At 38.5% G+C, this 14688-nt stretch overlaps 1 protein-coding gene across 3 annotated transcripts in view; it reads left to right on the top strand.

Moving 5' to 3' along the window:
* The window catches only part of PDCD1LG2 (programmed cell death 1 ligand 2), a 77842-nt gene that overhangs the window by 31665 nt on the left and 31489 nt on the right, over nucleotides 1-14688 (top strand). For all 3 annotated transcript variants that reach the window (XM_034967103.3, XM_034967104.3, XM_034967105.3), the window contains exon 3: nucleotides 9193-9498. In XM_034967103.3, the coding sequence (XP_034822994.1) occupies nucleotides 9193-9498 (306 nt within the window). The remainder of the gene's footprint in view (nucleotides 1-9192; nucleotides 9499-14688) is intronic.

Raw genomic sequence — 14688 nt, 5'->3', positions numbered from 1 at the left:
TACATCTATTATTATATAGCATGTAGATAAATTACAAAAACATGTAACTACATCTATGAATCTTAGAGCATAATGTTGAGTAAAAAATAAATAAATAAAAATTAAGGCCAGAAGATAACACATAGCACAATGTCCTTTTCATAAATAAATATATTGCTTAAGCATACCTTATATATAGAAGATAAAGCTTAAAAAGTAAAGAAGAGGCCGGGCATGGTGGCTCACGCCTGTAATCCCAGCACTTTGGGAGGCCAAGGTGGGCAGATCACAAGGTCAGGAGACCGAGACCATCCTGGCCCGCATGGTGAAACCTCGTCTCTACAAAAAATACAAAAATTAGCTGGGCATTGTGGCACAAGCCTGTAATCCCAGCTACTCGGGAGGCTGAGGCAGGAGAATCGCTTGAACCAGGGAGTCGGAGGTGGCGGTGAGCCAAGATCACGCCACTGCACTCTAGCCTGGGCGACAGAGTGAGACTCCGTCTCAAAAAAAAAAAAAAAAAAAGTAAGGAAGAGACTGAAAAGCCCGATATTCAGGACGCCAATTACCTCTGGTGCAGGCAGATATACATCATTAGTAATGTGCTAGTTCTTAGGGTAGGTGGTAGGTTCACAGATGTTCATTTTACTTAATTAAATATATTTTGAAAATTTATTTAAAGCTTTCTGTTGTAAAATATATCACAGAGAAAACCACATGAAACAACTATAAAGCTTAACATTACTATAAGGTGATTACTTTTGTAACCACCACCCAGGTTAAGAAGAACTTTGTCAGCTCCCCAGAAATGCTTCACATACCCTAGCCCAATAAAACCTCCGTTGCAAATACTCTTCATAGCACTATCCGATATGCCCTTTATTTTTACCTTTTTTAAATTAAAACAAAACTTTTTAGAGACAGGGTCTTCCTCTGTCATCCATGCTGGAGTGCAGTGGCCCAACCACAGCTCACTGCAGCCTCCAACTCCCAGGCTCAAGTGAGTCTCCTGCCTCAATCTCCTGAGTAGCTAGGACTACAGGCATGTACCACCCTGTCTGGCTAATTTTTAAAATATTTTTAGTGATGGGGTCTTGCTATGTTACACAGGCTGGCCTCAAACGCCTCGTCTCAAGCAATCCTCCTGCCCCAGCCTCCCAAAGCACTGAGATCACAGGTGTGAGCCATCACTCTCAGCCTGCCCTTTATTTTTTCATGAAAGAAATTGCTGAAGAGGACTAAAAGAAGTTTTAGTAAGCATTCAATAAATGTATGTTCTTTATAGTTTCCAAATCAGCAAATATAGACATCCTGCATTTTTAAGGAGATTTATATATTTTATTGGACATGCTGTAATTTATTTAACCAGTTCCCTGTTGGTAGACATTATTTCCATTTTCTTCTGCTAGATTAATGCTTGAAAAAAATGTGTGCCTCCTAAAGACTGTGATGAAAGTTGCCTCTGAATAAAACTCAAACAAATCACTAATCATTAACTCTTTCCTTACTTGTATGCTCTTTGGATGCTCTACTGTGTTACCTATAAAATAAAGTTTGAAGTGAAAAATTAGGGTAAAACATTTTATATCATTTTTAAAGGATATATACACGGATGTACTTACATATGCATGTTTAAATTTATATACCATAACATTTATTCTTTTTTTAAAAAAGTCTTATGAATTTTAACAAATGCATAGTCCTATAACTACCACCACCACAGTGAACATCCAGGACAGTTCCATCCCTTGCCAAACAAACAAACAAACAAAAAGCTTCACCCAAGTCTTAAGTCCAGGCACCTACTGATCTATTTTCTGTCCTTATAGTAATGACTTTTCCAGAATGTCATATAAATGGGATCATTCATTAGATATCCTTTTGTATCTGGCTTCTTTCACTTAACATAAAGCATTTGAAATTCATTCATATTGTTGTGTGAATCAATAATTTATACCTGTTTGCTGTTGAGTATATTCTAGTGTATGTATACTATATTTTGTTTATAAATTCCCCAATTGGGGCACATTTGGGTATTTCCCATTTTGGGTGATTACAAATAAAGTTATTATAAATATTTGCATATAGGTTTTTTTGGGCAAACCTAGGTTTTCATTTCACTTGGATAAATACCTAGAAGTGGGATTGCTAGGTCACATGGTAAGTGTATGGTTTATTGTGAGAAACTGCCAAACCTTTCCATAGTGGCTGTACCATTTTTTCATTCCCACCAGCAAGTATATGAGAGTTCTAATTGTTCCTCATCCTTCCCAGCACTGGTATTCTTTTCTATTTTTTCTTTTTTTTGAGACAGAGTTTCGCTCTGTCACCCAGGCTAGAGTGCAATGCCGTGATCTTGGCTTACTGCAACCTCCGCCTCCCGGGTTCAGGCTATTCTCCTGCCTCAGCCTCCCAAGTAGCTGGGATTACAGGCACCCACCACCATGCCCTTCTTTTGTTTTGTATTTTTAATAGAGACGGGGTTTTGCCATATTGACCAGGCTGGTCTTGAACTCCTGACCTCAGGTGATCCACCCACCTTGGCCTCCCAAAATGCTGGGATTACAGGCATGAGCCACCACGCCCTGCTCTTTTCTTAAGTCATTCTAATAGGTGTGTAGAAGTGGTTCTAACTTGCATTTTCCTAATGACTAATGATATTAAGTATACATATATTTATATATTATTTTATATATAATCTTATATATAATATACATATTTTATATATTATATATATATATAATATATATATATACACACACATATTTTTTTCTTTTTTTGAGACAGGGTATCACTCTGTTGCCCAGATTGGAATACAGTGGTATAATCATAGCTCACTGCAGCCTCGACCTCTCAGGCTCAAGCGATTCTCCCACTTCAGACTCTGTAGTAACTGGGACTACAGGCCATGCCACCATGCCTGGCTAATTTTTTTTTTTTAATTTTGTAGAGATAGGGTCTCCTTGTGTTTCCCAGGCCAGTCTCAAACTCCTGGACTCAAGCCATCTTCTTGCCTCAGCCTCCCAAAATGCTGGGATTACAGGCATATGCCACTGCACCTGGCCTTAGTTAAGTTTTTATGTACTTATTGTATATCTTCATTGGTGACATTCAAATCATTTCATCCTTTGTAATTGTATACTAAGGAATTAAACAATTGTTTAATTATTGTTTATTTTCTTATTGTAAGGTTTTAAAAATTCTCTATTTTTTTGAGACGCGGTCTCCATCAGTCGCCCAGGCTGGAGTTCAGTGTCGTGGCTCACTACAGCCTCTGCCTCCCAAGTTTAAGTGATTCTCCAGCCTCAGCCTCTTGAGTGGCTGGAATTACAGGCATGTACCACCATGCTTGGCTTATGTTTGTATTTTCAGTAGAGTCGGGGTTTCACTATGTTGGCCAGGCTGTCTCAAGCTTCTGACCTCAAGTGGCCCACCCACCTTGGCCTCCCAAAGTTCTGGGATTACAGGTGTGAGCCACTGCCCCGACCTTAAGAGTTCTTTATTCTAGATACAAGTTCTTTATCAGATATTGATTTTCAAATATTCTTTTGAAGTCTGTAGCTTGTCTTTTCATTTTCTTAACTGTGTCTTTTGCAGAGCAAAGATTTTAATTTTGATGAAGTTTGATTTATCAATGTTTTCTTTTATGGATCATGCTTTTGGTATCATATCCAAAAACTCTTTACATAACCCAAGATGTAAAAGATTGTCTTCTATATTTTCTTCTACACATTTTGTAGTTGTATATTCTATATGTAAGGTTTATAATCCATTTTAATTTTTATATAAGGTGTGATGTATAGGTTAAGCTCATTTTAGTTTTACATGTAGATGTTCAGTTGTTCCAGTCCCATTTGTTAAAAAACACCCATCCTTTCCCCATTCAATAGCCTTTGAATCTTCATCAAAATCAATTAGTCATATTTATGTGGGTCTATTTCTGGACTTTTTGTTCCATTAACTTATGTGTATATCCTTTTGCAAATATCACACTTATATTTGTTTTTTTTCTTACATTTTTATTTCAAAATCTAAGGACATCTTATAACCCAGAAATATTTTTTATACCTTGTCATGTCTTAGAGGAAAGAGCCACCCCAGTCTTTTTTCATTGATGTTTTTCTTCTCTCTTCGTACTCCAGAGGTAGATGAAAACCAGAGGGCCACAATGACCATGGTGATGCCTGAGGTCATTCTGGGGCACAGACCTCAGCCTAGGTTACTCCACTTTGCCTATCTTTAGATCCAAAACTACCCTGCTGACTGCTGAGATAAACAAAGGAGAATAATCAGGTTGGGGAGAGGATTTCTATGCGGAGACATGTCTCCATGCAGTCCTCCTCCACTGAGCAGAGCATGAGTCAGGTGCTTAGAGCAGGATTTTGTCCTAAACCAGGAACTTCAGAGTTTTCTGAAGAATGTGGCTATGTAAAGCACCCCCCCACCCCACCCTTACTTCTCAAGTACATTACGTGGCAAGTCTGAAAAAACTTACACTTCTGTTGTTAAATGTGGGGGATAAAATATAAACTTAGCTTCAAGAGGAAGCTATCTTGGGAGGTAATGCAAATAATTCATTGTGTGTTTCCTGAATATGTGACAGGTGCTGACTACCATTGATGCCTCATTGCAATAAAATGCAAAGTTCCCCCAAGAATTTTTGAAATGCATCAAGCTAGGCGTTCTAATCTAGCAAAAGGACCTGCATGCATGAATTTTTCATGCTTTTGCCAAGTCTTTTGCCCTTTAGTTTAGTTAAGGGCCCCACATGAATGGAAAGCCTGTGTTGTCAGCTTAATTTTGTAGTTGTGGAAACCTTCCAGTTTTCTCCTTTGTCTAATACCTTCAGGAGTTCAATCCTAGGTTGAAGCTTAATTTAATAACCATGTGGCCTGTAAAGTAGAAAACAAAACATCTTTTCCTTAGCGTACAGCAAAAAAAAAAACAAAAACAAAAAAACTCACTCATGGATGTAGTGTACATATGCCAGTGGATATATAGTCATAACTGCAGTCATTGGTAGCACAGAAATAAATGTGCATTGAAGACACAGAGATGAATTTGAATTCCGGTTCCATGAGCTACCATTCTTTGACCTTGGGCAAGTTGCATCACTTCTTTGAGCTTCAGTTTCCCCATCTGTAAAATGTGGATAGCAACATCTACCTCGCAGAGTTGCTGGGAGGATCAGATGAAATGATGGGCTAGCCCAGTGTCTGACTTACTGTGTTTAAGAAATATCAACTATTACGCTACTTCCCAGCGACAGTCCAAATGCAGACCAGTGTTATAACTCTACTTCTCAAACATTAATGTGCATGCAAATCACCGTGACCTTCTTAAAATGCAGATCCTGATTCCCTAGGTCTGGGGAAGACTTGAAATTCTACATTTCTACCTAGCTTCCAGGTGAAGTTGAGGACAACACTTTGAAGGCAAGGTGGTAAAAGACGCTTGCACGTGCAAATGTTACTTTGTGTAACTAATGGTTCGCAATACTGTCTGCACATTAGAAGCTCCCAGGAAAAGAAAATCTTTAATGATGCTGACCTCATCTCCAAAATAATGTAATTTTAACAGATCCAAAGTAGTGCCTGGGCATTAGTGTGTTTTAAAAGCCTCCCAGGTGATTCCAATGTTAGCCAAGATTGAGGCCCTCTGCTTAGTGAATCTAATTTGCAGCTGGGCTTGAGAAAAAACCTCTTCATAGAATTGTTTGCATCAGTGTCTTGATTGCCTCTGTAACTTACAATAAGCAAGAATGTTTCAGGATTTCAAAAATCTATTGCATTGCCTAAACCTCTTATTTTGTATGGAGTAATCAAGCTCAAAGTTTGCATGTCTTAGAAACTTTACTTGGGGCAAAATTAGACCAAGTAACAATTAATCTTCTAGGTATTCTGAGCTATTCAGACATATGATTCAGGTTTGCTAATTGCTCTTTTCTCTTGTAAATATTAGCTGAAAAATGTCACCTGTCTGACAAGTAGCATATTTTATGCCTATCACTCCTGGCACATATTCTTACAAGGCAGACAGGAAAAATAGGAAGAAAATGGACTTTTATCAAAGGCCCAGGCAGTAAAGAGGGGAGTTCTGCTGTAAGCTAAGGGGAGTTCCAGAGGAAGTTATAGGCGTTCCCTTTCTCATGACAAGAAAGCATAGTGCAGTAAATAAATTTGCTAAATAGATTCAACAGTCTCTACCCAAAGTCATCTATTTAATTCTTGTTGTTACGCAGACTCAGCAACTAACCTTCCTTGTAAGCCCCATTTTCTTCCCTGTTTCCTGTTTATCAAATGTAATTAAACAAGAGAAGTATTATAGAAGAGTAAAAGCAGTAGGTAATTCCTGAACTTGGCATATGATTACTACATATTTGATGAATAGTTGAATATTATTCTTCAAGGACAGATTGGATTTGGTATCAGGTGGCTCTGCATTAAGTTATAAGGGACTTAATAACTCAAGTATTTAAGGACGGCTTCCATCATAAAGGGATCTGCCCTTAAGAGGGTCCCATTATGGAGATTCTGAGGTGAGAGCTATTCCAAGTGTGCAGTGGATTTAAATAAAAGAATCATACAGGAAATCTCTTTTTACATGCATTATTCCAGGGTCTTTGCAACCTGGCACAGCAAGTACAGATATGATTAGCATTGTTTTACACACGTACACTCACCTTATAGCCCTGCCCCTGTGCCCCTCCTGCACAAAAGAATGCTGGGCACACGTGAACTCCTCTCTGTAGAAAGGCACATTAATGTTCTAGCCATGGTTAAAACAGGGATAGGGGCAAGCCAAAAATGTCGGTCATTTGAAATAAATCTCAAGTTTGTGCATACCACTATCAAGTGTGCTGTGTGGCAATTAAGAATGCCAATTTGTGTGATCACAGGCAAGTTGCAGTTTGATGAAAGGAAAGCAGAGGTGAATATATAACCAGGGTCATCCTTTCTTTCTCCCTCTCTCTCTTTCTGTCATTTATTTGCCAAGCTCTTAACTAGAACTTGCTATGTGCTAGGTACTGGATATATCAAAGCAAACTCAGCCTGGTCTTTGCCTTCAAAGATTTGCAGGATAGTGGGAAGAAAAACTTGAATCAGAGGACATCTGCAGTGGGAATCATTCAAGCAGCAGAAAACCCAAAAGTTACTTATACTGTGAAATCTGATCAGAGAATGGACTGTCCTGGTTAGTAAAATATCCTGGAGGATAAAGATCGGCCATGCATTCCACATATGAATTACCACTTTCCCAAGAACTAAAACATGGTATGAAAGAAAGGAACGAACATTTGCTGAGTGCCTACTGCCTGCCAGATCTAGGCACTTCACATGTAACACCTCGTCCAGCCTCCACCACAATACTGAGAGGTAGAGTTCAACCTCATTTTATAGATAAAGAGGCTGAAGCTCATAAAGATTAAAGGACGGACTCACAGTCAAAGGACTCCTAATCCCGAGTCAGCATTTGAACCCAGGCTCACCTGTCACTATATCCTATGCTCTTCCGTATCACATTTTATACTGAAACAACTTCTTGAATAGTTAATGCTTAGAAGCAGCCCCCAAATATTTGTTGAATGAATTATTTGATTGAATGAATGAATAAATGAATGAAGCAAGCTCTACTGAACATAATTTGATCTAATCTTCTGTGATTATTCAGAAACTACTTCAAGATTTTCCTATACCCCAATCATAATAAATACCCATTCATTAATGATGGAAGCAGCCTAATTTTGTCGTTTTTCACACTTTATTGATGTAAACACTACCTTTACTAGTTTGGCCACTCCTTATGCTTTTTTTATAGAACTATTTAGATCAATTCAACTTTAAAAAAATAAAACCACATACCCCTGTGGTAGATGAAAAACAAGTATCATTTGCACTGGTAAATAGAGAATAGGAAGAAAAATAAATGCAGTGAAAATAAAGCAGTGTTATCAAATCCTACCCAGATACTGTTATCTACCCAGAAGCTTCCTGTTTGATTAAAAGGAAAAATAGCCATTGTTAGAGGTGTGGAAGTCTAGTTGCAAATTATATACAATTGAAGGATTAAAATAGAATGGAAAAGGGAATAAATTCCTCTCTGAATAATTTAACTCCCTTTAGGCTTTGATTCTGCCTCATCTAAAATCATCTTACATACTTCTAGTGGCGTCTCCCTCACATTTTGGTAAACTCTGAGTGGAAACTACGGATTTTGTAGTCAAACATCTGACTGGCTCTGGATTTTAACTTTACTAACATATGTCCTGAAGTGAACTGCTTGGAGCCAGTTTCCTCAACTATATAACCATAATGACAAAACAGGTTTCACGGTCATGTTTTCAGTATTAAACAATATAGTTAAAAGTACCTAGCACAGTGTCTGGCATAGAACATACTAGATATACATTAAGTATCAGTTCCATTTTTCCTTTCCCTTTATTGTCAGAAAATAGAAAGCATCTACAGTGGGCTTGTATGATGTGGTGGTTAGAAATACCTGATCTGATTCTGGCTGTGCAATCTTGGGCAAGTTACTTCATCTTTTTGTGCCTCATTTTTGTTTTCTGAAAAAAAGGATAGAATATTATTACCTACCTTGCTGGCTTCTGGGAAGACTCAGTGAGACAATGTGTTAGCAGAGTGTCTGACAATTGTAAGAATTCAACAAGTAATAGTTATTATTACCATCACTGGTGAGAGGAGTGATACTTGGCACAAAAATATATAGATTAATCAATATGGATTGAGGGAAACAAACCTGGGGAATAGGAGGTGAAGGTATTTAAGTAACATGAGCTCAGACCTTGATGGTAGGGAAGTCGAAAGGAAGCATTTTGTTCTTATATGACAGATGACCTGGAATGACTGCAGGGCTTGGGGGGTCAGGGACTGGAGGTGGGAGAGGCCTCTGAGAGCAAGCAGTGCTGTCCACCAGAAGCTCTTGCTGGGGTGCCCAGACAGGAGCAAAGGGCAGTCAGCTGCACAGGAGGGAATGTTTGGAGGAGAGAGCCACCTCAGATCAGCGGGTCAAGAATCCCACTCTTGCCCAGATGGATGGGGCAAAGGAGAAAAAGCATTCGCCACGGGAATGTCCAGATAAGACAGGTGCCTTTTGGAAAAGGGGGGTGAGATGGGTCTCAGGTTACGCTTTGTAAGAACTGGAATGTAAAGTAAAGGCAGACAATGACAAAATATCTTGTTTTCTTTTCAGCTTTATTCACAGTGACAGTCCCTAAGGAACTGTACGTAATAGAGCATGGCAGCAATGTGACGCTGGAATGCAACTTTGACACTGGAAGTCATGTGAACCTTGGAGCAATAACAGCCAGTTTGCAAAAGGTGGAAAATGATACATCCCCACACCGTGAAAGAGCCACTTTGCTGGAGGAGCAGCTGCCCCTAGGGAAGGCCTTGTTCCACATACCTCAAGTCCAAGTGAGGGACGAAGGACAGTACCAATGCATAATCATCTATGGGGTCGCCTGGGACTACAAGTACCTGACTCTGAAAGTCAAAGGTGAGTGGTGTCAAGGACTAGAATCCATGGAAGCATCTCTCCAACAGAGGATCTGCAAGTGACAGAAACCCATTAAAGGTAGCTCAAGCAAAAACAAGCAGGCTGCTTTTAAGGAGACAGCTATTTCAGAGAAAATGAAAGCGTCTGCTTGGAAATAATTTTTGACATCTGAGTACAAAGCAGCTGAAGTACAAGTGAAAGGGGGTAGGACCTATAGGAATAAAATGGGACTGGAGGAAGCCAGGAAAATTAGTCCTTGAAATGTGGGAGGGTATGAAAAATAAGCTTTGCCTAATTCACAATTCTCCCATGGAACATCCCTGACTTGATTAAGATACTCTTTTTCAATAGTTTATACCCTCAATCCAGAGGTTTTAAAACCATGGTTTGCCGCCCATTCGTGGATTAAAATATCAATTTAGTGAGTAGCAACCAGATGCACGTTTCCTGCCCTTTAAAAAATAATGAATAGAAGAGAATAGACAGAGTAGATCAGACGACATCACAGAGTAGGACTGAGTACTGTAAAACTAATTTCTGAGGGATGTGTGTGTGTGTGTGTGTGTTGGGTCATGGTATAAATTTTTTTTTCCTTACTTTGGATCATAAAAAGTTACAAGTTTGGAAAACACTGCTCAAATGCAAGCCCTATTTATTGCAGATGAAGTAGCTGAGATCCAGAGAAGGGAAGTGGGTAGCCCAAGAGAGTCCCATGAAGTCTATAGCTGTCCCTATTCCTCTGGATTCAGGGATCTCTCCACTCCAGCACAATTGAAAATCTAAATATAAAGAGAATCTTCACACTCTTGTTTGTTCTAGAAAAGGTGATTTGAGGAAAGACATATAACAACTATAAAAAATAGATTTTGCTTGTTCATTGGCTTATGGTCTCCAGGCTTGAATGCTCCGAGATAAATGATGCCAATATTTCTCTGGCCTCTTCCCCTCCCACGCATTGGACCTCAGATGGTCTGTACTGTCTTCTAGAGGGTCCGTGGGTTTTGGCCCCAAAAAACCATTAACCTTGGCAGAAAGTGTGTGACTTTATGATCTGGTACAAAGAAGGACAAACTAGAGGGACTGGACATGAGGATGAATATTGTGTTCGCCCTTATCCTTGGGCAGGTTATTTTGCCTTTCATAACCTCACATTTTGCTTATTTGTAGAAGACGAACAATAGTAGTACCAAACACACAGGATTGTTGTCAACATTGAGAGAGATAATGAACATAAAGAACTGAGCATGGTACTCGGCATATAATAAGTGTCCAGAGACTTGGTTAAAAGACCCTCAGTTGTTACAGGGGCAGTGACCTCCTCACACCTCAACCATCAATGAGTCACCAGGAAAGCCATTAGCCTAGATGTAACTGTTTTCTATCTTTATTGCATTTCCTACATCCAGGCAGCAGCTGGGAGGAACTCTAGAACACTGAAGTTTGTCTGAGTTCCCTTAATGTAAGGCTGTACATTCTCAGGATGCCTTGATGTACTCGAATATCTGCAACCCTAAATCACCACCTCTGTTTTTATTGATCTCTATCTGAATGCTGTATTAATGGGCCAGGCCTTCTGCCCATTCTCTCAAACTGAGAACTGTCTCTCATTCCTGGGGAGGCACCCTGCCTACTCCTTACCTAGATCAGGGATTTCTCAGTTGTGGAGAGATTTGTTCCTTATAGTGTTGGTCATCAAACTGGGATATTTGGGGATTACAAAGACTTTTCAAGGGATGTATGGGCACAGGCAGTTTTAGGAAGTGAGTTCCTAGATCCTCATCTTCCCCAAATACTCGTTCCCAAAATTGACGAGCCTGACAATGTGCATGCCAGGCAAGGCTCTTGGGGTTCCCCTAAAACACTTCCTCTTTTAAGCCTACCACTCACTCATCATGAATATAGTCCATTGTCCCAGGGTGTAAAACCCTCTATAGTGTTAAATAAAAGAATGATTGGGAACATTGACACCTGATGGAACTGTTATAACTAAAAACCCTTTTGCAAATAATGTGGTATCAAATTTTCTGCTTTCAACAAAATTGAAGGAGGCCCTTATAAAGTTAATAACTGATAATCAAAAATGAGTAATTTTTGCCATGTAAATCAGGTCAAAGAATGAAATGGCATTGCTGTAACGAAACTGCTTCCATTCCCATTGATTTACTCATACGAACAAGATTCCTTAGCCTTTATAAGCTACAAAAAAATGAAAAATAGAAATAGAATTGAGGCTGAATTCTATTATATAAAATCATTCCAACCATGTCATATGCTTCTTCGGATTCATGAATAATTTGGAAAAGAGAGCCATATCCATCTTATTAAGAGACACATTCCCAATAAATTTTCATCTTTCATGTTTAATAATTATCAATATTCATAACATTTTACATTTTGATCAAATATGTGTTAATAATAATAGAAATAAATGTCCAACAACGATAGACTGGATTAAGAAAATGTGGCATGTATACACCATAGAATACTATGCAGCCATAAAAAATGATGAGTTCATGTCCTTTGTAGGGACATGGATGAAGCTGGAAACCATCATTCTCAGCAAACTATCCCAAGGACAAAAAACCAAACACCGCATGTTCTCACTCATAGGTGGGAATTGAACAATGAGAACACATGGACACAGGGAGGGGAACATCACACACTGGGGACTGTTGTGGGGTGGGGGGAGGGGAGAGGGATAGCATTAGGAGATATACCTAATGTTTAATGACAAGTTAATGGGTGCAGCACACCAATATGGCACATGTATACATATGTAACAAACCTGCACGTTGTGCACATGTACCCTAAAACTTAGTGTAATAAAAAAAAATTAGATCTCAATGCAGAACACCCTGAACATTTAAAGCTTCATAGTCACAAGAGAAAAGTTTTAATTTCAATAGCTATAAATATTTTGTTGTTGTAAAGACATATAATGATAATCAATACAAAATCTGTCAAACAAAAATATGTTACATTAAGATAAAATTCTGTAGGGAAGGTGAAATTGGAAGTGAGTTTCAATGAATGAAAAGAAACAATTTTTACAGAGAAGAATTTTTTCATTTAATAATTTATTTATTTTTACTTAGAAGGAATTGAATAGATTAGGTTCCTTACCCAAAAAGCCTCTGTTATTTGTCTTATTTATTTATTCTCTTTTTTCCACATTCTCCAGTCTCATTCTCCTTTTTTAACACAGGAAATTATTCCAGCATGTTTCATACATATTCTTTTGTTTGTAAGAGCTTATTTAAAATATGTAATATTGTTTTAGATGCATATATTTTTTTCTTGTGGAAACTATATTGTACTATGTATATATATTTTAGAAATTGACACATTAGGCTGGGCGCGGTGGCTCACGACCGTAATCCCAGCATTTTGGGAGGCCAAGTCGGGTGGATCATGAGGTCAGGAGATCGAGACCATCCTGGCTAACATGGTGAAACCCTGTCTCTACTAAAAAATACAACAAAAATTAGCCGGGTGTGGTGGTGTGCGCCTGTAGTCCCAGCTACTGGGGAGGCTGAGGCAGGAGAATGGCATTAACCCGGGAGGCAGAGCTTGTAGTGAGCCAAGATCTCGCCACTGCACTCCAGCCTGGGCGACAGAGCGAGACTCTGTCTCAAAAAAAGAAAAAAAAAAAAAAGAAATTGACACATTAAGTTTATTGTGAAAACATGATTACAAGCAATAACAGACATAACAGCAGAAAAAATTGTGAAGTTATGTGCACCTTCTTTTGAGATCATTTTTTTGGGTATATGTGAATGTATTTTATCTTTTTTTAATTGACAATAATTGTACTTATTTATGGGGTACATAGTGATGTTTCAATATATACAATGTATAGTGATCAGATCGGGGTAATTAGCATATTTATCATCTCAAATATTTATTATTTCTTTGTGTTGAGAACATTCAATGTACCCCTTCTAGCTATTTGAAGCTATATACTGTTGTTAAATATTTATATGTATTTTTCAAGGATAATGTTGTATATAAAAGATAACTTCTTTTATATTTAGTCACCTTTGGATACATATGTAAGAGTAAAATAATTGTTTTACTAAAAAAATTCATAAGATGCTGAACATTATATGTTTTTCCAGTATAGAAACTTATGAAAAATTATAAGAATCAACTTAATAGGTGAGAAGAGCATACTGCATCATACTTATTTTAGGAGGAATACAAGCAAAAAAAAAGTTGGACCATCACCTAAGAGTAGGCTACCCTGATCCAGGGTCTCTAAAAGAAGCAAGATAGATCTGAGGCCCCAGTGAGGGTTCCCATGAATGAAGTAGGACTAGAAGAAGGACATGTTTTTATCTTAAAATACCTGATCCATGGCATAAAGCTTGAAAATGGGTTTGTTTATAGCACCTTCGTTGATGTCTGGGCAGAAATTCTTATCAAATATAATGAAAAGAGTTAATTTCAAAAGGACAGAACAAATTATGAGGTGGAATGACTGGAGATTCTGGAAGAGACAGTGATAAAGGACTGTGGTTTCTGAAAAGCCAGGTGGCACCTACATTTCTGGGGGCAATCCATCTGAGGAAGGGGCGGGAGCATGGCCAAAGAACAGAGAGGCCCCAGGAGCCCAGGGGTCTCTCAGAGGAGCTGGGGTTGAGAACTGGTCTGTGCAAAGGTTTCCAGACAGGGTTGCAGAGGAGGCACTAAAAACAAGAACACCAAGAGCCAAACCATCCTGAAGGCCTGGGCAGGGCAGGGGGATGGGAAGAGCCAACACCAGGAATGGGCTGAAGCTGACAGAAGTACTTCAAACCAGAAACAATGAATTTAAATTATGCCCTACCACAAATAGACTTAACAGATATTTACAGAACATTCTACCCAACAATTGCAGAATATACATTCTATTCATCAGCATATGGAACATTCTCCAAGATAGACTATATAGTAGGCCACAAAACAAGTCTCCATAAATTTAAGAAAATCAAAATTATATCAAGTACTCTCTTAGATCACAGTGGAGTAAAACTGGAAATAAACTCCAAAAGGAACCTTCAAAACCATGCAATTACATGGAAGTTAAATAATGAGTGATCATTGGGTGAACAATGAAATCAAGATAGAAATTTAAAAACTCTTTGAACTGAACGATAATAGTGACACAACCTATCAAAACTCTGGGATACAGCAAAAGCAGTGCTAAGA

The sequence above is a fragment of the Pan paniscus genome, chromosome 11 (genome assembly GCF_029289425.2).
Source record: "Pan paniscus chromosome 11, NHGRI_mPanPan1-v2.0_pri, whole genome shotgun sequence".
In the NCBI taxonomy this organism is placed as follows: domain Eukaryota; kingdom Metazoa; phylum Chordata; class Mammalia; order Primates; family Hominidae; genus Pan; species Pan paniscus.
Note: the sequence above shows the minus strand (reverse complement) of the source record. Positions and strands in the feature narration are given on the sequence as shown.